This window comes from Mirounga angustirostris, unplaced genomic scaffold, assembly GCF_029215605.1.
Source record: "Mirounga angustirostris isolate CCGP_5_RB_7025 unplaced genomic scaffold, mMirAng1.0.hap1 SCAF_5, whole genome shotgun sequence".
NCBI lineage: Eukaryota > Metazoa > Chordata > Mammalia > Carnivora > Phocidae > Mirounga > Mirounga angustirostris.
Genome location: NW_026991713.1, coordinates 10,681,672 through 10,708,276, shown reverse-complemented (window position 1 = coordinate 10,708,276; position 26,605 = coordinate 10,681,672). Strand labels below are relative to the sequence as shown.

The 26,605-nt window shown below is 54.5% G+C and overlaps 1 protein-coding gene across 1 annotated transcript; it reads right to left on the bottom strand.

Annotated features, from left to right (window-relative positions):
* Positions 1 to 8,940: 8,940 nt before the first annotated feature.
* Positions 8,941 to 24,529, bottom strand: MFNG (MFNG O-fucosylpeptide 3-beta-N-acetylglucosaminyltransferase). Its single transcript, XM_045872581.3, has 8 exons — positions 24,054 to 24,529; positions 19,121 to 19,169; positions 18,628 to 18,730; positions 18,059 to 18,212; positions 15,031 to 15,116; positions 13,108 to 13,273; positions 11,273 to 11,358; positions 8,941 to 9,860 (listed from the first exon to the last, which is right to left on the bottom strand). The coding sequence occupies exons 1-8, from the start codon at positions 24,306 to 24,308 to the stop codon at positions 9,794 to 9,796; spliced, it is 966 nt and encodes a 321-aa protein (XP_045728537.1). The 5' UTR covers positions 24,309 to 24,529; the 3' UTR covers positions 8,941 to 9,793.
* Positions 24,530 to 26,605: the final 2,076 nt, after the last annotated feature.

Sequence of the window (26,605 nt, the reverse complement as noted above, 5' to 3'; positions counted from 1 at the left end):
TGTGTTACTTAAAATACACCTGGCCCATCCAATTGATTATATAAAATGTCTTTTTAAAATAAATGTCTTGAGGCGCCTGGGTGGCACAGTCAGTTAAACATCCAACACTTGGTTTCAGCTCAGGTTGTGATCTCGGTGTTGTGAGATCGAGCCCCACATCGGGCTCCACACTCTGCATGGAGTTACTTGGGATTCTCTCTCCCTCTCCCTCTGCTTCTCTCTCTCTCTCAAATAAATAAATCTTTAAAAAAATAAAATAAAAATAAATAAAATAAATGTCTTTAAGTACAAAGGAGTCAGTGTAAGGAAAAACAGAGGGTAAATAACATGTGGGTATCCTCAGGACCTAGCAAAGGTGTGTGATAAATGCTAGTGTACTAAATGAATGAGTGAAGAGATGGTCAGGCAGACTGTGGATGGTCTTTAGACAGCAGTAGGTCCCAAACGTGGCTGTATGTTGGAATCACCTGGGGAGCTTTAAAAAACATCTCTGGGCAGGTAAGTGTCCCTGACTGTCCGGTGGCTGAAGAGGAAGCCCCTGTGTCCTGGACACTCAATTTGGGCACCGAATAAGGAGCAGCCTGTGAAACTACCATCATCGGAGGAAGTGAGCCATGCTTGGTGCCCTGGGATCCCCACGCTGGGTGAATGGCTGAACTGAATGAACCTGAAGATACGCAGGGAAAGAGAAGTGAGCTTATATTTACGTAAACTACTTCAAAGTAACACAAGGTATAAAGTTGATGTGCATTTACTCTGATTTTAACATATTGGTTAAATATTTCCCATTTATCCACACTGCATATCACGTTTTATTTACCACATGTCTTTACTATCAGTTAATATAAGTATTACATTAATTGCTGCTCAGAACATATAGGATTTTCTGTCCTGAGTTTATTTACAAGTTAGTTCTTCATTTATTGGAATTTTCTCCCCTTAAAACAATTTTCCCTTATTGAAAACTGTGACTAGTTAATTATGAACATGTATTAACATAAAGTGGTTAATGTAGTTATAATTTGTTTATCTGTTTTAATTGGATCCTGGTTTGCTCCTAACAATTTTCAGTTACTTTCTCGAGTAGAAGTTGAAGGAGCAAGTGGTTTGGTGTGGGCTTTGTAAAGAGGTTCTGTTTGCTTCTAAATCTGCATGTAGTCTAGAAAGTGCAGGTTGAGTTAATATCTGATGTGAGTTGTTATCTTGTTAGATACTATTAATAAGAGAAGAGAACTTCCAGTTGTGAATTTTCATGGCTATACCTCTGGGAAAGAATTGATAGAAATAAACTCTGTATTATTTGCAAAGATTGGCATACGCATTGAGGTCTGATTTTTAATATCAGTTTAATGGTATTCAGATAGTGGCTTTTTTTTTTTTTTAACTTTGAACGGATCTGTAAAATATAAAATGCGAATAGATTTGTCATAGCCCAGGGTCAAAAATTAGTCCTGTTGATGGCGAGTTATTTGATATTAATTCCATTTCATGAACAAATGCAATTAAGTTGCAAATCCCTTAACAGAGTGGAGCGTTGGGCCAATGTTTTAATCGGTATTAGGAAATGTCAGATTAGCATCCCCAAGGAAGAAGAAATCTTTGGCACAATGCCAAAAACATATGTGTTAGTTTTAAAGCTGCGCCTTGTTCTCCTCCATGGGTTACAGGGAATATAAATCAGTACATCCTCTCTCAAGGGCAATTGGAGAGTATCCACCTAAATGATAAATGCACCTTCTCTCTAATTCACCAGTCCTACTGCTGGGAAATTATCCTCCAAAATACTCAGCACGTGAGCATAATAACATATGTACAAGAAAATTCATTGTAGCATTTTTTTTTTTTTTTTGAAGAACAGGTGACTGGAAACAACCTGAATATCCATCAGTAGAGGACGGGTTAATAAAACACCAGAGAGCTAGTCTTTGAAACACCACATGGCTGTAAAAAAGGAATGAGGACCCATCAGCAACAGAAAATAACCTGATTAAAAACGGGGCAAAGAACTTGAGAAGATATTTCTTCAAAGAGGATGTACAAATGGCCAATAAGCAGGTGAGAAGATGCTCAGCATCACTAACCATTAGGGAAAAGGAGATCAAAACCACAATGAGCTACCACCTCACATCCACTTGGAGGACTACTATTCTTTTAAAAGAAAGAAAGAAAAAATAACAAGTGTGGGGAGGGTGTGGAGAAAATGAAACACTTGTGAACTGTTGGTGGGAATGTAAAATATGGTGCAGCTGCTGTGGAAACGGATGGCCGTTCCTCCAAAAGATTAAACATAGAATTACCATATGATCCAGCAATTCCACCCTGAGCATATTCCCAAAAGAACTGAAATCAGGGATGCAAACAGATATTTGTACACCTGTTGTGTTCACAGCAGCATTATTCACAAGAGTCAAAAGACGGAAGCGACCCGAGTGTCCATGGATGGATGAATGGATAAACAAAACGACGTGCACAGATGAGGGAATAGTCTGAAGCTGTAAAAAGGAAGAAAGTTCTGATGCATGCAGCATGGAGGAAACTTGAAAGCATTATACTTAAACATTAGGAGAAAGTTTTGCTGGGGCACCTGGGTGGCTCAGTGGTTAAGCATCAGGTTTCAGCTCAGGTCATGATCTCATCGATTTTGGGATCGAGCCCCACATCAGGCTCCCCTCTCAGCAGGGAGTCTGCTTGAGATTCTCTCTCTCTGCCCCTCCACCTGCTCATGCTCTCTCTCTCTCCCTCTCTCTCTCTCAAATAATCTTTTTAAAAAGTTTTGGTGATGGTTGCACAACATCATGAATATGATTAATGTCACTAAGTTGTTCATTTAAAATGTTTAATATGCCAAATTTTATGTTATATATGTTTTAACACAATTTTTTAAATTAATAATATACTTTTTTAAAGGAGTATGGGGAACCTAACTTATCCTCTTTGATTAGGGGGTTGGCCTTGGTTACTGGCTTCTAATGAAGTGATGCTCATCCCCTCCTAGGCCAGGTCAGAAGAGGCAATCCAGCTTCTACCTAGCTCCCCTGGCTGGGAGCCCTGAGCCAACACATAAGAAGCCCAGCTACCCAGAAAAGTCATGCCAGAGAGACCTCCTAGAGATAGAGAACAATGACCACAATTTGAGTCTTCCTCACCCAGGAATCAGACCCATGAGAGAGCCTTCAGATGACCGTAGCCCCAGCCCAGAGTTGATACCCAGTGATACCCAGTGGAGCAGGGACAAACTGTCCCATGAATCCTGTCCAAACTGCAGATTCATGAGGAAAATAAGTGGTGTTCTGTTTTCAGCCACTAAGTTTTGGGGTAGTCTCTTAGCAGCAATGAGTAAATGGAACAGTAAACATATTACTCATGTATTCGAGTTTATTTCGATGTAATTTTAGAATAATCAGATACAAACAAAACAGATTTAGACTACATAAATCTCTTGCAAACCAACTGGTAAATTGGGTGTTTCCTCTCTCATGGTCTGTATCCTGCCTCTATAAAGTCATTAAAGGTGCAAAGATACTTTCACCTGAATATTGAACAAAGCTGGGGGTCAGTGGGCTGCAGACATAGCTGGCTGGGAACATACCCAGGCTCGGATCTTTACCCCAGAAGGCGAGGATATGGGTGGGAAAGACAAAGTTCACTGGGGGTGCATAGCATGAAGGGACAGGTTTCCAACCCAGCAGGGCCAAATGAAAGATAAACCTGGCCAGCAGGTCCTTGAAATAAAATCCAGAATATGGGGGAGTGATATGAGTGATGTATATATCACACAAGATGGGGTTTTGAGAAGCTTGAGGTGGAAGTTACATGTCCAAAGCAAGAGAATTTCAGACCTGGACCACTGAGGGGCAAAAGGTTTATAGTTGAACTTAGAAGAAGTTAAAAACAAAGGGATAATGTGTGCCCCCAAAGATCCTCCACTGTTTCCTCCCTGTGTGTGTCCCTCATCACACCATCATTTTCTGGAACTGCTGCTTGCTTGTTCACCTGTTTGTTGTATCTCCCTGTCTTAGTCAGCATCCAGTAAGCACTGTAACAAGCATCCCAAACCCAGGAGCTCAACCCAACACAAGTTTGTTTCTGGTTCTTCTGACAATTCAGTGCAGCCATTTGGTGGACAGACTTCCATGGGGAGATTCTGGGACCAGGGTTCTGCCCATCTCCGTGCTCTACCCTCCCCTAACCCACAGTCCCCACCAGCCAGCCAGCGATGAGGACAGAGAGAGAGCCTCTCGTGGTCGTGGTGGGCGGGGGGGGGGGGGGGGTTACAAGTAGAGCACAACCATCAGTCAGAATTCAGCCACATGGCCGCCCTCACTGCAAGGGAGGCTGAAAATGGAGTCCAGCTGGGGGCCAGCAAGAAGAGAGGAAGTGCCACCGCTGCCCTCCACTCCCAGGATAAGATCCTTGGGTGCCAGCTCTCAACCACCTGGTTCATGGTATCATGTCTGGCATAAATTTGGAGTCTGTGAGCAAATTAGTGGTGCTCGAGCTATGTCGTGGGCACTGGGCTGGGTGCCCTGTGCCCAAATGCCCTGGAATGAGTTGGGGGATGTCATCACTCCCATTTCTCAGATTAGGAAACTGAGGCTCTGGTAGCTGTGCAGCCTGCACAAGGCCATGCAGCTAGTCTGTGCCATGGTTAAGGTCTCAGAGCCAGGAAGCCTCTGCTCTGGAGACAGAGGTGGCAGGGAGGGTTCTGTCCGTGGTGCTGAACTCACCTCGGGCCCCCACTTCGTCCTCTAACCCAGCGGCAATTCATAGCCTCCTGGGAAGCCAAGGGAACATACAGACCCCCTAGCCCCTTATTTGGAGACTTGGATTCTGAGGATCTAAGATGGGGCCCTGGAATCCCTTTGTACCAAGCACCCAAGATTTTAATGCAGCCATCTTGGTACTGGCCTAAAATTGACTCATTCAACTAAATGGTCCTTGGTCTTCATGAAGTGCCTGCTATGTGTCCAGCACTGTGCTAGATACTGGGAGGCACAGAAATGCATCTAGCAGAGCCTCTGCTCCGGAAGAAATTTACAAAGTCATTCGGGAGGAGATGTCGGGAGGCAAGGAGGAAAAGTACGCCCTCTGTTTTATGTGGACACCTTGCTAGGTACACCTTTATCCTGCAAGATGAGATAAGTAGGTACCCGAAAACAGTAGTACCCATAACCATAACCAGCATTTGTACCTTTCCTTAGGGTCTCCCTAGTCCTATCTGCAAGGCACTGTGTCACACATGCTGCTCCTTCTGATCTCCTCACAGCTCAAGACCCAGATCCATCAACTCACACATCATGTCTTCCTGTAAGCCCCCCAGATTTTAGTCCTTCCTCCTTTTGCCCCATGGCTTTGTTTCATCATCGTTACAAGATACGCCATGTTTTCAATATGTCCGGACTGGGATTTGAGCTCCCTCTTGAGGCTAGGTCTTGCATCTGTGTAACCTCTCACACAGGGATGCCTCCCCGCACCCAGAGGAGGTGAGCAGTACATTCGTATTGGACGGATGACCAGGGGGAGTGGTAAGTGGGAGGAGGAATGTGTCCAATGACTGTGCGCAGGGAGAGTGCCACTGGGTTACAAAGCAGCTGGAACAAGTGCTCAGAACCAAAAGAATCAGGGTAGGTCTTGGGGAAACCAGGCAAGAGGCCAAATGTCACTCAGGCAGGGCCAGCTTCCGGTCAAGGTCTGCCTCTCCTTTCTCCAGCTGTTTGGGGAGAACAGGAAGTGGAACCAGACTGCAGTGTCTGATGAGAACAGATGTTATCTGGGCCTGAATGTGGGGCATGGAGGAGGGGGCAGGGGAGGGAGAGAGAGACGGGGGAAGGCCACAGCCAACATATGGAATATCCACAGTCCCTCTTTATTTTACTTTTTATTATGGAAATGTTCAAACACACCCTAAAGTAAAGGGACTAGCATAATGAATCCCCATGTGCCCATCACCCAGCTTCCACAACCACCCCTATTTTGCTATTCTTATTTCATTCCTCCCCTCAAGCTCCTTTTTAAAGAAAATTCCAGACATTATATCATTTCAGCCATAAATATTTCAGAATGTATCTCTTACATATGAGAACATTTCTTATTAAAAAGAACCCCGCGGGTGCCTGGCTGGCTCAGTCAGAAGAGCATGCAATTCTTGATCTCGGGGTCATGAGTTCAAGCCCCACCTTGGGTATAGACACATTATTAAATAAATAAATAAACTTTTTAAAAAAGAACTCAATATCATTATCACACCTAAGAAAATGAACAATTTATTTTTTTTAAGATTTTATTTATTTATTTGAGAGACAGAGAGAGAGAGCATGAGCAGGGCAGAAGGAGAGGGTGAGACAGACGCATAACTGACGGAGCCACCCAGGCGCCCCCAAATGAAAAATTTCTTAATACCATGTAATACAAAGTCCATGTTCAAATTTCCTCGCTTTTCTCAACAATGACCTTTCTTGCCCATTTATTCAAACCGGGGTCTAAACAAGGTCCATGCGTTGCATTTGGTTGCTATGCCTCTCAAATCTCCTATAATCTCTAACGGTCCTTCCTTCCTGCCTTGTGAATGCCGTCGTACTTGTTGAAGAAACCACGTCCTTCGTCCTGTAGAACGATCTCCCTGTTGACATGCTGGGCTGAACCCTCACAGTGTCATTGGACATGTTCCACTGTCCCCCCATTTCCTGGATACTGGTATTTAGATCTAGAAGTGTGGCCAGTGTAGGGCCAATTACTTGGGCAAGCAGACTTCCTGGGTGGTGCCGTGTCCTTCCTATTGCATTCCATCTCAAGTTTTCCCTTTTGGGGTGATACTAAAAATGATCAGTGTCCCCAGGCGGATTACCCACCTGGGTGAAACCAGCTGGGCATCCACCAGGGGAAACAAGGAGGCCAGTGTACCCACCACCAGTGAGCAAGGAGGCGGCTGTGGGGACACAGGTGAGGCGGACAGTGGTCCAGACCCAGTGGAGTGGAGGGGATGGCCAGTCCAGCCCTTTTAACAGCAGAGAGAGGCCAGGGAGCTGTGGTTTATTGGACAGGTAGTGCCTGTGCCAAGAGCTTCCTGTGCAGCCTCTCAAAACTGCACAGCGCACAACATAGAAGTCACTGTGTCGATTTTACTGGTGGGGCCAGTGAATGGTGAAGTGACCTGCCCAAGAGCATAGAGCCAGACTGGACAGGAGGGTAGGGCTCTCCCGACCGTCCAGAGTCATCCCACACTGAGGTGACCGCTGCACTTCTAAGCCCTGTGACCTGGACCGTGGGCCTTCTCCCTCTCTTTGCCTCAGTCTCCTAATCTATCAAATGGGAATGATACCTGCCCGAGGGGCACCTGAAGACCAGTACAAGGTGGTCCAACCTTGTCCCTCTCCCCCATGGCCGGCCCTGCCTGTGGGGCCCACGTGGGTCACATCAGGCCACAGAGCAGGCAGCTTTCTACTCTCCCATACAGACCCGCAAAGGGTTAAATCCAGACACCCCCCCCCCCCTTCCTCCATCCCAATTCTGATCCTTGCTGACTCTGCTCCCCCTCCCTACCACAGCTATTCTGGGACAATGGAGGCAGCAGATGGCCCGAGTCCTGTTCCCTCCACCCGACCCCCAGGATCTGGGAACAACCCGCAAATCTCCTGCTGTTGCTTCTAAAAGCAGGCCGGCCGGCAGCCTTCCGGATACAGGGTGGAGAGGACAGCAGCTGTGAGCACACCAGTCCATCCCCCACCCGGGCTGCAGGGCCAGGGCCACCCCTACTCCGTTCATGGCCCACAAACCCAGCATCAGCTTAGCCCAGAAAGAAAGGAGGCTTTGCAAGAGCCCAAGCAGCCCGACTCTGCACTTGACCTGCTGTGTGACCACAAGCACATGGTGGTCCCTCTCTGGGCCTCAAGCTCCTCTGTGGAAAACCAGGGCTGAGGCTCTGGTGCTCTGTGGTTCCAGCTGTGCCAGACAGAGTTGCATGAGGGACAAGGTGGGGTGTCATTAGCTGGGGTATCCAAGGGCCAGAGGGGGTGTGCTCAAAGGAGCCCCCAGCCTTGGCTGCCTGGCTTAGGGTCCCTCTATCCCTCGGGATCTCTCCTCTGTCCTCCCTCCTACCCCCAGCCCAGAGCCCCATGGTGGCCCCAACCTCCCACATCACTGGGAAGATGCAAGGGGAGAAGAGGCATCCCATCCCTAAGCCTCCCCAACCTCGGCACCAGCATTCCTGAACTTCTACCATGACTGTTTTCATTCATTCAGGCAGCCTCTTTGGGACCTGCGACCCTAAGCATGTTTGCATTGATTCATCTCCTACCCCGGCTGTCAAGCTGCCCCTTTCTCTGACACACCAGAGGCTGACTCCCTCGCCTGTGTCTCCACTCTGCCTCTCCCAATTCTCTGGCTACCCCAACCCAGGCTCCGAGGGCAGAGAAGAGGAGTAGCTCCCAGCCCCCTAGCACCGCATGGCGCACACCCAGTCACACGTGGATACATTGCACACACACGTGTGTGACATGAGCACCAACACACACATCCACCACACATGTGTCCTTGTGCACAGACCTGTGTAGAAAGGGGACACACCACACCACACAGCCATGCACACCCTCACACACCCCGGGTCACCATGACTCAAGCCCACGCTGGAAGACTCACTGCTCACGGAACCCTTCCTTCTCCCTGCCAGACTGCGCCGAGCCCTTCACGAACACGCTATCATTTCACCCAGATATCAAGCCACAGAGAAGGAGTTCCTTCCCTCCTCTATAAAATGGGCAAACAGGCCAGAGAGATGGAGTGGATGTTTCAAGGTCACGCATACAGCCAGCAAAGGCAGAGCAGGGACATCTAGCTCAGGACCCAAATCCACACCACCATCACCACTGTGACAGGCCGATCTAAGAGCCCGCCCCAGTCAGGGACACATTGGCTGCACGTAACGGAAAACTGGACCAAGAGAGGTTGAACCAAGTAAGGGTTTAATTTTCTCACAGAACCAGATGCCAAAAGGTGTGCCTGATTGTCATGGCCTTTCCTTCATGATAACAAGACAACTGCCCCAGATCCAGACATCACATCCACGTTCGCAGCATAAAGGTATGGGGTACGGGACTGCAAAGTCTTCCCCAGAAGCCTCTCTATTGGCTTTGTTTAATTCGCACTAACAGACTGAGCAAGGGAGGCTGGGAAAGTGAGCAAAAGGATCGTCACCATGGGCTGGGATCCATCACGATCCACCATCAGGGTCTGGGCACGCCGATACTCCAAGCAAAATGGGATCTGTTAGCAAGGGGTCGGAGCAAGGAGCTGGACACTGGTCAGCAATGACAGCCCCTGCCACAGACCCCGGGCTCTGCCCTTATTCCACCTGGGTCCCCTCAGGGGTTGGGGATCCAGCCAAGGGAGCCAGGAGTGGGTGGCCCAGTGCTTGACCCCAGGGGAATGACAGAGACCAGAGCTGGGGGTGGAGGCCAGACCCCACCCGAGGGCCCATGTAATTCTCTGGAGGGTTAGGACCCCTGAGCCCCAACCCAGTTCAAGGGCCCTCCATGTTTGTTCAATTCAGCCACCCAAGGCCCATAGAAGCCCAGCCCCTGGGGCCTCTCTGGCCCTCCTCTGGGTTGTCCAACCGACCTCCCAGGGGCCTAGGACGCCTTCACCGCCAGCCACCATCCAATCCTGGGCTGACCCACCACTCAGAGGCCCTGCCGGGGACTCCCTACCAAAGAGCACTTGCCATGAGTCCCCAGGGCTGCCTGGGGAGGCCAAGGACAGCCAGAAGCCTCAGCCCAAACTTTGCCCAGCCGTTCAGGGTTCATGTGGCCATCAGCTGTGGGCACCAAGGAGTATCTGGGTAGAGGAGACAATGGAGGGAATGGAACCTGTGGAGAGACCAGAAATGGACAAATGGTCACCGCGACTCCCACGCTCACTCCACGGGCTCCTGGGGGAGCGCATGTCACGGAGATGGTTTGGCGCCGGATTTCTCCCCCTCGGCACTCTTAAAATTTAGGGCCAGATAAGTCTTTGCCGTGGGGTGTCCTGTGCATTGTCCAATGTTTAGCAGCACCCCTGGCCTCTACCCTCGAGAAGCCAGGAGAACCCCCCTGAGTCGTCACAATCAAAAATGTTTCCAGACATTGCCAGATGTCCCCAGGGGCGTGGCCCCTCATGAAAACCACCGGTTTAGAGAGACTTCAAAGGCCAGAGATGCCACGAAGAGACCCCAGCTGAGGCCAGACTATCTGATCACATGTATCTGAGTCCCCAGTCGGCTCCAGCCCTATTAGGCAGGAACCTTTGGATTCTAGAATCTTCAGGCTCAGAGAGAATTTCATATCCACTCTTAAACCTCTTGGCAGTCTAGCCATAGCTTGTGCCCTTCCACTGATGAGGAGCTCACTCCATGAGAAGGCGGTTCCTTTCATCTCAGAAATGTGAATTTTTTTTCCTATATTGAGCCAAACTCTGTCTCCTTGTAACGTCTAACTTGTTCAACACAGCCCTGGCCCCAGGCCCCTTAAACAGTCGTGAGCCCTCTGCCCCCGACAGACAGCTCTGTGGGACTTCAGAGCCAGGAGTCCTAGTTCCCCCAAGGGCTCCGTACTCCAGATAAATCCGAAGGCCCGACAGAGCCCTCAAGACTTTGGGGAGTCCCCTGCCCCCTCTCCTCCTGCATCTCAGCCACAATGGCCGCCGCTACTTCCTTCAGCGGGCCTGTCCTCCCACCACAGCGTGTCACAGGCTGTGCGCCTAGATGCTCTACAGCAGCCAGGCCTGAGCGGAACAGCCCCAGACTCCCTGTGGCCTGTGTGGGGACAGAACCGGAAGGTGCCCAGGCGCCATCTTAGCCCCCTTTCCAACCATCTACCTACTGAAAAGAACCACTGAAGAGTATCAGAGACACAGAGAGCCTACAAAAGCTCAAATAAAAATTTCCCATTGGGGCCTGAAGTTCTTCCCTTAGAGCATCTCCTTTGCCCAGTAAAGACACTTCAGTGTTCCAGGGTCTCCTGAAGAACCCCAGAGGATCAGGACTGGGAGAGCCCTTCAGATCCACGACACCCAGCTCCTTGTGTTACAAATGGGGAGGCTGAGGCCCAGAGAAAGCAAGGTATTTGCCCAAGGTCACACAGCAATCCTGGGGCAGAGCAGAGACTGAAATCCCCTCCCTCCACTCCCGGCTCTGTGCTGTCAGCCTCCAGGGCTTACCTTCCCTCCAGGTTCCCCTATGTTTGGACGCCTGGACTCAGCCCCCTCCTCTGATCCTACAGTTTGAGCCCCCCAGACTCACCTGGAAGGGTCCTCCTCGGGGGAGAAGGGGCCTTGTAGCTTAATGACATTGAGCTTCCCCTCAAAGACGCCGTAGCTGAGGGTGACCTGGGCAGAGAAAAGCGGAGAAGAAAGTGAAGGTTGGCGGGGTGTCCCGCTGGGGACCCCACAAGGGGGCGGTATTGGGCCAGAAGCAGGGACGGTCCGTAAGACATTCTGGGGGGCGCAGAGAGCCTGCCTTGGCCCCTGAAATTCCACCCTGAGCACTCACTGAGGAGCCCACCCCACTCCGCAAGGCGCTTCAAGCTTGTAGGGCACTCTCGTGCCCAGACCCTATTTCCCCAGCCGTCCACCTTACCTGAGAGGATGGAATGAGTCCCTTGCCTATAGACTAGGAAACTGAGTCTCAAGAGGGGAAGGCACCCTTCCAGTAAAGTCCATGCCTGGACAGAGGTTTCTTGAGACTCACCATGGGGCCTTCACACTCCCTCTCTACCCAGAGCCTTGGGTTACTCCACATACAATGAGGACATGGGATAATGCCCCTCGTCAAGAGGCAGTTGCCCACAGTGGTTAAAGACTGTGGACTTAGGGGCCACCGGGGCAGGGTTCAAATCCCCCTCTGCCTTATGTTAGCCGTGCTACTATGTTCAGCTCTCTGGGCCTCAGTTTCCCCACCTACAGAATGGGAATGTTAGTGCTGACCTCATGCAAATGTTGGAAGGAAACAGAGTTAAAGCAGATAAAGCCACCAGCACGGTGCCTGGCGTGGTGGGTATTCTGAAAATCCAGCCATTAGGGTACTTGGTTTTGGCTGCCCCAAATCTGCCCCCTTTTCCTGGCTTCAAGCCCTGTGGTCTTATTGGGGCCCACCCTACACCCTAGTTGCAGGCCTGACGAATCAACACTAACTCTTGGCCCTGGTAGGAAACGGGTCATGTGACACAAGCAGGCCTTCCAAGCGAGGAGCATCAGCCCCGGAATGTGGCAGAAGGAGGAGCTCTCCTCCTGTGGGTGGGGTGGAAACCTGGCGCTGCCATCTTGCCCGCCTGAGGGTAAGCCCAGTGTCAGGAAAGACAGACCAGAGTGGGGACAGTCTGAGCACGCAGACTCAGCCAGAACCAGCAAGCCGGCCCCCAGCTTCTCAGGCTCATGAGCCCATACATGTCCTTGTTTGTTCGACTGGTCTGTGTTGTATCTGTGTCTCTTGCTGCCAGAGTGTTCTGACTCACACTGTTGGGTGAAGGATCCCAAGGGCCTTCCCAGCCAGGATCCCTACGGAACTGGCCACCCATGAGTAGGAGGGCCGTGTGTGCAAGGCAGAGCCTGCTGGAACTCCGTGGAGTCGTTGCTTGCCAGGTGGTAGAATGGGGTCCACCTGCCCCAGCCAGACATTATGCCTGAGGTTTCCCACTAAGCACCTGCTCTTTCTCAGCAACATCTGGGTTAGAAAGAAAGCAGGGGGGCAGCAGACAGGTAAGCTTTGATGAAGGCAGGACAACCCACAGGCAGAGTTGGAAAGGGCAGGCCTGACCCCTTTGGAGGGACGTGGGGGGATGGAAGACTGAAGACAGAACAGAGAGACAAGAGGGAGCAGAGCAGGTAGGGAGGGGAGCAGTCTGAACCTGAAGGCAAGCTTCACCTGGTCTGCGCAGGTCGCTCCAGCTGGCGGTCGGGGACCAGACCAAAGAATTTGAGCATCACAAACGCTAACCCTTGCGGGTTGGAGGTGGAGAAGGCTGAGTCACTGTGGGCCCGTCTGAGGGTCCTTTCCCACCTTGAGCCTCAGTTTCCCCATCAGTAGGGGATAGCCCTCCCCCGACGCATCCTTCCCCCATTGCCCCGGGGCCAGCTCACCTGCTCTGGGAGCTGGGCAGCCCCCAGCAGCTGCAGGGTCTCCAGGTGGGAATGGAAGAGGGGGCTGGGCTGCAGGCGGCCGCCTAGCTTGCACTCAACGATGTAGCCCACAGTGCAGTCGTCAGGCAATCGGATGAGGGCAGACGTTTCCACGAAGCGGGAGCCGCTGAGAGACAGAGCCGTGCTGTGGCCACTGGCGCAGAGCTCCCCGTGCCTCCCAGAAGGCCCTCCCTCCACTGGGGTCCATGGGCAGAGCAGAGCCTCCTGTGCACTGGGTGGCTTCGGGCAAGCCACAAACCTGGGGAGCCTCAGCATCCTCTTCTGTGAAATGGGCATGAGAATGGCCCTGCCCTCACTGGGCTATTGTGAAGATTAAGTGGAAGAATGGCAAGAAGAAGCCCTTTATAAATGTATCCCTTCCTCTCTTTACATTCATTCATTCATTCATTCATTCATTGCTGAGCCTCGAGGAGCTACCCAGAGCCAGGTACCAGGCTAGGGCTGCGGATACAGAGATGAGAAGGAAAAGCATCCTGCCCTTAACAGCAACCCTCATTCTGAGGGGAGACAGTGAACAGGTCATTTCAGAGTAGGACTGGCACTAAGTCAGAGGGAAGCATGAGGCCTGGGAGACACAGGGAGGGTAAGGTGGGCTTCCCAGAGGAGGTGGCAGTCTTTTGTTTTGCTTTTTATTTAATCATGACAATGGCAGGCTTTAAATAGAGTCTTACAGGATGTGCTGGAGTCAGCCAGATGCGGAGGAGGGAAGGGGCAGAGTCCCAGGGAAGGGCATCACCGGACTGCATGCCCCATGAACATCCCTGCAGGCCAGTTTGGGCAGGCCGCCCCGCTGCACAGAATGCCTCCCTGAGGGGCTCAGTGGGTGCAGAAACCCAGCCTTCCCTTCCCACCCCAGGCTCTGCCCGAGGGTTGCACCTGCCCGAGGGGGGTACCTTTTTCCAATTCACACAAATATACCATAAAGGTGGACAGAAGCCCAGATGGGGGCACTGGGCACAGGGAGGACCCCTGGTCACGGGTACACACCTGCTGTGGACATGTCCTAGGACAGCATTACCACTCTCAACTGGGGCCCGAGGTCCCCTCTGGAGGACCCCTCCCATCCAGGTCAGAGCACACCAGGGTGGTACAGTGGCAAAGCAGACAGGCCTTGGAGCCAAGCCCAGCAGCTGAGTGACCTCCGGCCTGGGTGACCTTGGACCAGTCACTTGCCCAACCTCTCACGCCTCAGTCTCCTTAGCTGTGGAAACAAGGCTGACACACCTTCTTCCCCGGTGAAGTGCAGCCCTGGCTCAGAGTCAGCCCCCAACACAAGGTAGCGAGACGGATGTTGCTGCTAATAACAACATCCTGTCCGGGCAGATCTCGAGAGGCCAGGCCTTTGCCACTTCCTCTCTAGAATACCAGTACCCTCATCCCATACGAGGGGCTTCCACCACCCCCAGGAATCCCTTCACTTGGGGGCCTCTAGGGCTAGCCCAGTTCAAAGGTCACCCCTTCCAGGAAGCCTTCCTCCTGTCCCCAAGCAGAAGGCCCTACTTCCTTCCTCTGAATGCCTCTACACTTGGCCTTCACCTCCTCTGTGACACTGGGAACCGGGTGCCAGCCCAAACATTTTCCCATTTCACCCTCACACCAACCATTAGCTATCATATTATCAGGTCCATTTTACAGATGGGGTCACTGAGGCTCCCAGAGATTACACAACTTGCCTGTGTGTGGCAGAGCGCCCTGAGGGCAGGATGGCAGGTGGCTTGCTCACCACTAACTGTGTAACTCTGTGACACAGCATGAATGAGAGGCAGTTTCTCCTGAGCTCACTCTCAAGCCCTTCCTGCTGCAAAGCCCCCCCACACACACCAGGCCCTACTCTCCCCCACCCGCCTGTGGGGCTTTGCTTACCTGGCCCACGGGGCCATCTTCAAAGCCAGTTTGCGATTGATGCAGAAGCCAGCACCCCCGGTGGCAAACCAGAACTGTACCAGCCTCTGGGGGGAGAGGTGGGGAGGGCCAAGGAGCAGGGTGAGCCTGGGGGTGGGGGCAATGGCCGGGCCCTCCCTCATTCCCAACCAGCATGGCTCAAAACCTTTTTATTTCACATTTCACTAAAGTCTTGCTACAGCCTGACATTATTATGCCCATTTTACAGACAAGAAAACCGAGGCCCAAAGTCACATGGCTAATTAAGAGTGATGGGGTCACCAATTAGACCCCAGTCTGGCTGGATTTCAGTTAAAGAGAATATGTATCCTATTTGTCCACCCAGCACACCTTACCCCTTTCCCCAGCGGAATGCCTCTACCTCACCCCAGGTGGTTCAGGAGGGGCTGCCAAATACAGCACCTGCTCCCCTGGGCCACAGGAGGTGGGCAGGGGCCCGAGGAAGGGTGGATCACAAGGCCACACCCCCTGACCCAGTGATTGGCTCAGTGATGGGAAATGACTTAGGCCAGCCAATCCGAGTTCCTCCCTGAGCTCCATCTGCTACCTGGGCGGAAGAGATGCTTTCTACAGTCACCAGTCTTGGGAGCAGTAGTCCCAAAGCCACTGATACCAAGCCACCTGCATGGCCTCACCACTTCCAGGTCCTGGGACTGAGAAGACTCTGCACAAGGAGAGAACGAGGCCTCTCACGGAGTAAAGAGAGAATGACAGGCCGGCCTGTGAGCCCCCAAGGCCAGCAAACCCCTTGACATCTCAATCTCAGGAACCAATAACCTCCCTTGGGGTTTAAATCACTTTCTGCCCCCGCCTCGTCGGTGAGGCCTCGTGAAGTCACAGCTCACGAATTTTTTCTAAGACTTTTGGCAAACCCTGCTCCTTTTCAGCTGTACTATCTCTTGACCAACAAGTTCCCTACGGTTACCTTCTCCCAAGTACATAGTTGGTGCTTAATTGATGCATGTTGCATGGGGTTGGGTTATCTCCCATGATGCAACAGTAAGAAGAACCCAGGGCAGGAAACTGGGAAGCCTGACTCTGGGGCCTCAGCCTCCTCCACTCCTCCCAGCTGTGTGACCTTGAGAAAGTCTCTGCTCCTCTCTGGGCCTCAGATTTGTCACCTGTGAGCACTTTTGCTGCAGTTCAGCTGGCCCTGTGTCCTCCTCCTAAAGACCTCTATGAGCTACTTCTCAAAATGCTTCCCTCTTAGCTAGAGGTCAGGCCTCTAAGCAGAATGAACGGGTTCTTAAGGACCTGACACACAGGAGTGCCCAATGAATGCTCGTTTCATGACCTGTGGGCCCAGGGCTTCCGTTCCCAGATAATTAAAGGAACAATAGCAGTAACAGTAGAAGGGCCTAACCCTGAGCACTGCTGTACAGCATCCTGTGCCACAGAGGAGGTGACGAGGTGCAGAGAAGGGAGGTCACCAGCCTGAGGTCCCAGAGCTGGGACTGAGCCTGAGCCGGAACTCTTGCCCCCTTTTGCTGTCCCCTCCCCCAACTATACAACCCCGGGGGTATCCCAGAATCCAAACAGGCTGGGACACTTTGGGGCAGAGTCTAAGGATCCCGCCGATGGAGTGTGTGTAAGGAGTGTGTAAGGAGGGTGTTAGTGCACGTTGTGGGGTCAGGGCCTGGGTGTACTCAGCAGGTGCTGAACCTGCCCAGGAAGCAGGAGGCCGGGGGACGCAGGTGGAGCTGGGTTGGGTACCGATCGCTGACACTTACTAGTGTCATCACGTGCCAGGTCCCATTCCAAGCACTTGGGTAGGTGACCTCATTGAATTGTTCCCCTTTTTGCTCACAACCACCCTATTAGGTGGGGATGGTTATCACGCATTTTGCAGACGAGGAAACTAAGGCACAGAAAGGTGGGGTGACTTGAGCAAAAGTCAGGAAGCCAGGAGGTGGCAGATGGCGTGTGGAGCCAGGGAGCCGGGCTCCAGAGCAGCGTTCTCAACCCCTATCGCCAAGCATGTGGCGCTGTGGGGGCCTGGGGCACCCCTCGCTCACCTGGAGTCAACTCACACACACACCCCCAGGGCCCAGGAGGATTTAATTAGGGCTCAGAGGCCAATTAGCCGCTGATAATTAAGTTTGTGTGCTTCCTGCTCTTGGTTTCCCTAACGAAGCAGATGGTGAGCCGGGGAGGCAGAGAGACCCACTGCGGGCCCAGCTTCTGCTCCACATGCTGCCTCTAGTGGGGGGGGGGGGGGGGGGGGGGCCTGACTAGCCTTTTCCCTGGGGCCAAGGGAGCCCCCTAGGGGCCTGGGTCATACCAACACCAGAAGCCTGGTGGGTCCTGGGGACCAGGAGAGAACCATGCTCTGTACTTATACTACAGAATTCTTCCCTGTTTATCTGCAAGTTCAATTTAACTACTATCCTGATTTTTGGTTTATTTGTTTCCTAAACCTCACAACCCTCATTAGCAGCCATCTAGGTCTGGAGCTGAATGAAGCTGGTGCTAGGGACCCCATTGTGCCAGGTGCCATCTCTTTAGTTGCCGGTCAGTGAAGTCTGGAGAAAGGAGGGGTGCGGAGGGGAGGGGAGTGCTCAGGGGCTGGGGGGCAGTGCAATTTACCACGCGGCCCAGCAGTATCCGGCATTTGAACAGCCTGTACGACTACATGACGATACCAGGGGCTAGGAGCCATGCCATGGAGTCAGGCAGCCTCAGCTCACCCCCCACACACACACCCCCACCCCACACACCCCTGTCATTGTGTGACCAGAATGAGCCCCTGCTCCTCAGTGACTGAGGCCCTCCTGTGTGCCAGAGTCTGCGCCTCGCCTGCATTATCTCAGTCTCCCCATTTCAGAGGAGAAGACAGGATCCGTGGCAAAGTCACCAACCCAAACACACAGCAAGGAGACCAAATGAGAAAGCCGGAAAACCTACCTGACTCCGCGAGGGCCCTGGCCCCGCCCCCCGGCCTGGCCACAGCCAACACCCTTGGCCAATGCACGAAGAAGAAGGGACCCACCGTGCGGTTGTGGGGCCTCGGCTCAGAAGCGCGGATAGGCCGGTTCAGGCTGGGTCGGCCTACGTAGACGTCGTGAGTCTGTGGGAAGGCTTTTAGCAGCTTCAGCAGTGCCCTTGGGTTCACGTAGTTGTCATCATCCACGTGGCAGAACCACCTATGGGGACAGAAGGGGGATGGTAAGCTTGGAGGAGGGTTCCCAAGGGCTGCCAGCTAGCCAGACTCTCCCGTGCCCCCCATTATCAGTCAGCAAAATTAGGCAGTGAGAGTAGCTAACACTGAAGGCCCACGCTCTGAGCCTGGTAGCATCTTGTGTGAGCTCCTGAGGAAAGTGTGCCCACTTAACAGGTGGGGACCGAGGTTCAGAAAGGTTAAGACACTTGGCCAAGGTCACACACTCAGGAAATGGCAAGACTTGAACCCAGACCGTCTGCCCAGAGACAGACCCCAGGAGGCCCTCACATGATTAAATTCAAGGGACCCAGCTGACTTCATTTTTAACACAACACCCTATTCGGGACCTAGCCTGAGGCAAAGGTCACACCTGGCCCCAGAGACCCAGGGGCACTCACCGCAGCCCACGGGCCAAGAAGGTGTCAAACTCAGCAGCCATCTTGCAGGACAGGGCGGGGTGGCTGTGCTCAGCCGAGCAGTTGGTGACCACGAGGTGAGACCCTAGAGAAGTGAGGACAAGTCAGGGGACCCTACCCAGGTCCTCCCCACAGCCCTGCACACCATGAGAATGCAGAGCAAGACTTCAGCCTGGAGCGGCCCACCCATTCCCATTTTACACATGGGGAAACTGACCAGGGAGGGCTGGCCCCCCAGGACCCCAGAGCTAATGAACGGGAGGCTGGGCTGGGACCCACGAATCCAGGGTACCGTCCAGAACAGCCCCTCCTCACACCCACACCCGTTTCCAGGGAAGAAGCCTGCTCCCCTCCTGGGCGAAGGGGAATCCCCACATGCCAAGAGAGGGCAGCCCTGTTTCTTGGGGACCCCAGGCCATGGGACAGCCACCCCAGCTTTCCCTGGAAACAGCTGAGGGGCCCCACGTGGACTTACCCAGTCTCTCCTGGAGGCCTTCGTCTGGGCTGTCGGTGAAGACAAACGTCTAAGGAGAAAGAGGAGTCGGGACCGGAGTCAGCCAAGGACAGCCCACAGGCACGGCCCTGCTGAAGCACCTGTCAGAGCTCCGTCCTCCTCCCGCAGTGACAGACACACCCCCTCCCTCCATCACCACACATACACAACCTGAGACACTTGGTCAGGAGACAGACTCTGCGTGGAAAGACCCACACCCTGGGAAAGCACACCTGCCTGGGGAGATGGTCATGGTTTCACAGCCACACAGACTCCCTGGGCAGGTGCAGGGTCCTTACGAATCTCAGAAATTTTACATCGTGATCCAACCCCAGGTCTCCCAGATTGCAGAAGCAGCCCACCAGCAGCTTGCACAATTCCTGGTCCCTGACGACCTCACTGAACCTCAGGACAGGTGTCATGATCTGTCCCCCTCGCAGATGGCAAAACTGAGGCTAAGGGACAGACTACGGTTGCATAGTTGGCAACCGCTGAGCTGGGATTCGGACCCACAGGCCTTGGACCTCTCCTCACCACGCCCCGGGGAAGGTAGAGGCCACTCAAGCCCTAGATAAATTGAACACAAACTGAATGAGAGACAAATGAGAAGAAGCTTGTGGCAAGACAGACCCACAGCCGGGGACCCGTCTAACCCCCATTCCACACCCTGCCCAGCACACGCACCTTTTCTTGCCTGAGCAGGTCCTCTCATCCGCCAAGCACAGCGAGAGCCTCCTCTCACCCTTAGGTGGCCCTGTCCAGGGCCTGGACAATTTTGACGTCTTTCCAAGGGAGGACCAAGGAGAAAGCATCCCACCTGGTGAAAGGCCGTCTACGTCCCCATCCCTCACTCGGGCCACCCTGGGGCTGGCCCTGTCCTCCTTCCAGACTCAGGGCCTCCAACTGCATGCCCCTCCCCGCTCAGCCACAAACTTCTCCCTGGTTTCCAGGAACCAGCCCTTCAGATCAGATCAGCCCCTGCTTTGAGCCTCAGTTTACCTGGCTGGAAAATGGGGACTAGCAGTAGCTGTGACAGTAAAGTGAGATAATGTGAGAAAGAAGAAGAAAGAGGTAGCAGTGAAGCCCAGCTCCGCTTCTTATCTCGGGGGATACAGGCACCAGAGACCAGAAGCCAGGGTTGGGCACAGGAAGGGGCACAAGGGAACGAGTCCTGTCTCCCCAAGAGCCCACAACCATGGGCCTTCTGAGCCATTATCTTTCAATGGATTAGGGCAAGACCTTCAGATCTCTTTTCCTGTCAGGACCAGAATCAGATAATACCCATACCCACCACCCCGCCTAACACCTTCTGTGGCTCCCTACTGCCCTCAGGATAAAGGCCAGCCTCCTAAGTGTGGCCATGAGGGGCCACCCAGCCCCTGTGCCTGATGGAGCCTATCTCACCACTTCCTGCCCCACCCCTTCTCTTAAATCCAAAGGCCTTTCAGTTCCCCAAATATGCCACACACATCCACACCCCTCTGAGCCTTTGCACATGCTGTGCCCATTTCTTGCCCCCTAACTCCTAGTTCAGTCATCACCTCCTCCAGGAAGCCTTCCCTGACACCCCTCCCACGTGCCCCTCAGCCACCTGTTCCTCCTGATGGTAAGTAACAACAACCCCTCGGTTATGAAAATCTATCCTTTGGTCTCTCCCACCAGACAGTGACATCCTGAAGGGCGCAGGCCTGGTCTGATTTATCTCCCTGTCAGGAGACCTGGGCAGCATCCACCTTCTGGGGCCCCCTCCCTGGGGTGTGTCTCCCACCTTCAGATTTAGCTAATACTGGAGGTCCCTGGATATCCCTGCAGAAAGTGTTGGCGGCCCGATGCTGGCCCTCTTCTCTGTCCCGTCCACCGCCCCAGTGACGCTATCCAGCCTCTCGGCTTTCGGCAAGAAGCCATCAAACCCCGCGGTAGCCACAACTTCTCCCCGGGTGCCTCAGACTCAGTGCCCCAGCTCCTCCCAGACCTGTGCTCTTCTGGGGGCTCCCCATCTTGCTGGGGCCCAACACCCTGGGGTCACCACGCCTCCTCTCCTTCTTTCACACCCCACACCCACCCAACCTTCAAACCACCCAGGATGCGACCTCTCCACAGCAGCCTGCACAGCCCCTGGTGGCCCAGCCCCTCCCTGGTCATCTCCTGCCTGCTTTGCTACGGTCACCCTTGCCCTGTTCTCTCTGCTCTGTCCTGCCCCCACCCCAAGTCTGTTTTCAACACAGCCCCCAGGGAGCCAGGGAAGTAAATCAGGCCTTTCTTGCCCTGCTCCCTGGGAAACTTTTGCCACCAAACAGCCACCAGATAGTGGAACTCTCTGGAGTTTGGAGCATGGGCCAAATGGGCCAGGGCATGTTTGCTGATGGATGAATAAGCCCAGAATCAGTAGGGGAAGGGGGAAAGAGGGGTTCCCGCTGCAGGGCTGGGGGCTGGGCGGGGTGCATGAGGCTGGTGTTCCAGTCCCTGGGAACCCTGAGATTGCACAGAGCAGTGGGCAGAGTTTCCTCTGAGCCAAAGGTTGCATTTAATTTGTTTAAGGAGGAGACTCTGACAATGGTTAAAACCTCACAGGAAAACAAAAGGATAGGCAGCCCGCTGGGGTCAGGGGAGAGGGGACTGGGGGCCATCTGGTGAAGAGGAGGGAAGATGTGGGGCGGGCTCTGCGGCCCCCACCCCCCACCCACCGCCCTCGAGGGGCCTGTAGGGAAGGGAAAGGCTCCCCACCCCGCCTTCCCCAGCCCGCCCCCTCTGCCTGGGACAAAGACTACACGAGCCCCAGCCTGCTGCCACAAAGGCCCACCTGCCACCCAGCCGCCCTTAACCAGCTGGGGCGGGCGCCCAGCCCTGGAGTTAACCAGCTCAGGCCCACTCCTGAGGGCAGAGCTAAGAGAGGCTCAGAGACCCTCCTGTCCTGCGTGGATGGGGAAACTGAGGGCTGAAAGGGGAGGGTCTCAGCCAAGGTCACAGAAAGAGATGCGCCAAAGGGTTGAGACAAAGGGGCCCCAGACGCAGTGTGCGGTAAGAATGTGTCTCCCTGTCTCCCCTCCTCTTACTCAATGTGAGCATCCTTCCTTTTCTCAGCCCTACATAAAGGACAAGGTTTCTCGACTCTGCCCCTTGTGCGGGGGGCGGAGGGGTGTTGCGCAACTGAGTGAATTCATCTCCTACCTCGGCTTCACTGTGCTCGGTTTCCTCGCCTATAAAACAGGCCTATCGATACCTCCCACTCGGGGCTGGGTGTTAAACAGAGTGAGGCATCTGATGGGCAGCCCCTTGAGTGCTGAGCAGTGGGCATGTGGGATTGAGCTTGAGGCAACACAGTGGGTGGTTGCTTCCTCTCCTTTGCTGACCTGGTCCTGCCAGGCCCACCCAGGCTGGGGGCCCCAGGACCCTCTCCTGTAGCCCAGCGACAAGGCAGCTCTGGGATCCTGGGTCTCAGCAGAGAAAGAAGGGCCCCAGCCAGGAGGAGGGGGCTGGGTCCCACTGGGCTCTGCGCCCCCAAGCCTTCGGAGTGAGGGTGACAAGCACTTCCTCCCTCTGGCCTCAGTTTCCTCATCCGGGGCAAGGGCACCACCATGGTGATCAAGACAAGGCAGGAAGGGGCCTCAGACCACGTGAGGCAGGCTCCTGGGTACACAGACGCAGCACCATAAACAGGAAGGTCTGCGGGGAGGGCCAGGCTCAGTGGCTTCCGCAGGAGGAACCAGAATCTCCCCAAGATGAGAAGCTGCGTGGGGGGTGCCCAGGGAAGAACCTGGGTGCTGGGGTTCCCCCTGGAGAAAGGGTTAAATAGGGTGCTAGGACATCATGGTCAGGAAATCGGGGAGTGGGGGTGCCCTCTCCCCAGAAGGCCCTGGGCTCCTGCAGACATCACCTCCCCTGCTCCTTGGTCTCCCAGGAGCCTGCAATCCCCTCCAAAAGTCCAGTCACTTCCTCCCACTGAGCCCATCGCCACGTAGGGACTGTGTGTGTGTGTGTGTGTGTGTGTAAAGCTAACCCTTCACCTCCCCCAGAGATGGTTCCCAATACCCCTAAATCACTGACTTTGCTTGGGGAGGGCACTGGGTCTGGGGAGGGCAAGAGCCAGAGGGACTCAGCTTGTCCCCAGAAAGACATAAGCCACACGCCCCCATCACCCACACACCTCTTTGTCATAGCCCGTCTAACGAGGACACTTTGGCTCCATGCAGGAGCACACATATGCGCGCACACACACATGCACACGCGTGCTGGGCAGACCTCTAACCTCTCCCCGCCATCGCTCGGCCACCACCGTCACAGTGGACCTCCCCCGCTCCGTCCGAAACTGCCCCACAGGAAAAGAGCACAGGAGATGAGGCGCCGCTGCGCTGGGCACACCCTGGGTAGCAGCGGGGGTGGGGGGGCTGCCAGGAATTCTGATGCCCCCCCCACCCCGCCCCTCTCCCTGAGCAGGCCCCCCCAAGACCTTCGCCTTCTCAGCGGCTCAGCCCCTGATCTCCTCCCGAGCAGCCCGAGCAGCGGGACAACAGGCCTGGGCACACATCCGAGTCAGATGATGCCTCTAGCCGGCCGCCCCGCACCTCCCCGCTGTCCCCATCGCCAGGCTGGGCCAAGGTGGGCAGGAGCAAAGCCCGTGCCAGAAGAGCCAGGAGGGACTGAGGAGCCTGGGGCAGGGGCCCGGCCTGGCCCCTGAAAGACATGGAGCAGGGGGCCTCAGGAACACCTGGCTCCAGGGCCAGCGAGGGGCCCAGGCCGGGTGGCAGGAACCCCTGGTCCCTGGAGGAAGGAGGAGTGGGAAGACAAGCCCAGACTGGGCAGGTGGGCAGGCAGCTTCTCCCTGGAGGCCGCCAGGGACCCCAGCCCAACAGAAAGGCCTCCGGGAGTCCCTCAGGCCAGGGCCCACTCCTGGGGCCCGCAGTCGCCCACTTGTCACCTGTTCCCTGGTCCTGGAGACCCACGTGTCGAGCAGCAGCTCCAGGCGGGAGCGGTGGAAGGCTCGGGTCGTCTTGACTGCAATGAAGACATCGTGCAGCCGCAGCTCAGGGGACAGAGGGCTTGGCGGGCTCAGCCCGGGGGTCTCCCGCATGCTCTGTGGGAACAGGCTCGAGTGGTACCGTAGGGAGAGGAGCCCCATGCACAGAAGGGTGAGGAGGGCTCCCGCCAGGCCCCGGACGAGACGGCACTGCATTGGCCCTGGGACCCCAGACAGCTCAGCCCCCGAATCCCAGCCGGACAGGGAGGCGAGGCTGGTTCGGCGGGGGCCCCGGCCCAGGCAAAGGTCTGGTAGGCATCGGGGGGTGGGGGTGGGCAGGCAAGGAGGGGGAGGTGGGAGCTGGTGCTCTGGCCGGGGAGGCCGAGCCCCGGCAGCCCCGCCGCCGCCGCCGCCGCCGCCGCCGCCAGCCCTCCACCTGCTCCCTGCGCGTCCCGGACGCCTGGCCCCGCCCCTGCCTCCAGCGCGGCCCGAGGGGCGGGGCCGGCCCGGGGAACCCCAGAGGTGGCTGGAAAAGGCTCTGCCGAAGGGACAGCCCCGGCCGGCCAGCCGGCGGGCAGGCCAGCTGCTGCGGTGGGGGTGGGGACAACAACAAACCCTCCATGCCCCATGGAAGGGAGGGGCCTCCCAGCCTCCCCACTCCCCAGAGACTGTCAGCTTAGCTCATTCAACACCCATTGTTTTACCGTGTCCTGCTCTCCAGCCTCCCAGCTTTTGCTCACACTGTACCTCCTCCTGGATGCCCTCCCCCATCCTCCCCACCGTCACCCATGTTCCTTTCACCCAGCTTCATCCTACTTGGACGTTAAGGCTCAGCTCAAGGGTCTCCCCTTCCAGAAAGCCTTCCCTGATGCCCCCCTCCCAACCTCCAGGGCGCCCACAGTAGTTTGCTCGGCTCCTTGGCTCTTCACAACGGCGGGAGGATTGCTAGTCCCAGTTGATAGCTGAGCACATAAGGCACAGAACGATCGAAGATGACCCAGCAGCTCAGCCACAGAGCCAATGGAACCCAGGTGTCTGGGCCTCATCTGGCCCCCAGGAGGCCCCAAAGGGTGCCTGTCCTGCTGTAGCCCACCGCACCCCATCTCACTCAGCAGTCTTTATTGCTGCCTCTCTCCCAGCCAGGCCAGGGACAGAGGGCATTCTCCAGCCACCGCCTCCATCTGGTTGGACACAAGGTCGCTCACATCTCATCCTTCCTGTTAGAACCCTGCATCTCCCATCTCCTTCAGAACAAAAGCCCAAGATCATACCGCAGCCAACAGGTCCTGTGTGAACTGGCTCCCCATTCCCTCCAACCCCGCCTCCTACTATTCTCCTCTTGCTCCCTCCACTCCAGACCCCCTGGGCTTCTGGCCAGTCCAGGCACACACACCCACCTCAGGACCTTTGCACATGCTGTTTCTGCCTGGGTCTTTCCCTAAAGGTCTGCACATCTCACTCCCTCACCTCCTTCAGACCTACACAAATGTCATGTTCTCCACAAGGACTTCCCAGGCCACTTTTTAAAAATTGCACTATTGGCCGCCTGGGTGGCTCAGTTGGTTAAGCGACTGCCTTCAGCTCAGGTCATGATCCCAAGGTCCTGGGATCGAGTCCCGCATCGGGCTCCCTGCTCTGCGGGGAGCCTGCTTCTCCCTCTCCCATTCCCCTGCTTGTGTTCCCTCTCTCGCTGTGTCTCTCTCTGTCAAATAAATAAATAAAATCTTTTAAAAAAATAAAAATAAAAAATAAAAATAAATAAAAATAAAAATTGCACTATCATCTCCCCCCTCCTTCCTAGCCCCCCCAGACCTGTCCTTTCCAGGCCCCTTTTCCTGCAGTATTCTCTCCATAGCACTTTTTATCTTCCAACACCCTGTATATTTTACTTATCTATTGTCTGTCTTTCTCATGAATATATCAGGGCAGGGGGTTCTTTTTTATTCACCGAATCTCCACTGCCTAGAACAGTGCCTGGCCCACTAAAGAAATATTCATTAAACACAAGAAAGTACCAGATGGCTGGTGAATTGGACTGGGCCTGCTGTGGCCCAAGCCTGTACTAGGCGTTTGGGGGGAGAGGAAAGGAGAACCAACCCTTTTGAATTACCCTCCTGTGGGCCAGCCCCATGCCAAGGCCCCTCATGGCCCATCTTCTCAGAACGGCATCTTCGAGGGATGATGCCAGGCTTCATGCCACACAGACCAGAGTTCAAATCCTGACTGGGCTACTTACCAGCTATGTGGCTTTGGTCAAGTTACTTCACCTCTCTGAATTTTAATTTCATCATTTAACAAATGGAGACAAAATTAAGACATGGTGAGAATTAAGGGGTTAGTGGGCTTCTCTGCCCAGTAAAGGGACACCTACCATGGGACCAGACAAAGCCAACTGCCTCACTGAGGTCCTGCAATGTCACCCAGACTCATGTCCATAGACCAAGCACGGGGCCAGGCATGCAGCAAGAAAGTGGGGAGGTCCGTTTACCCAAATGAGCATTACCCAGTCTCCA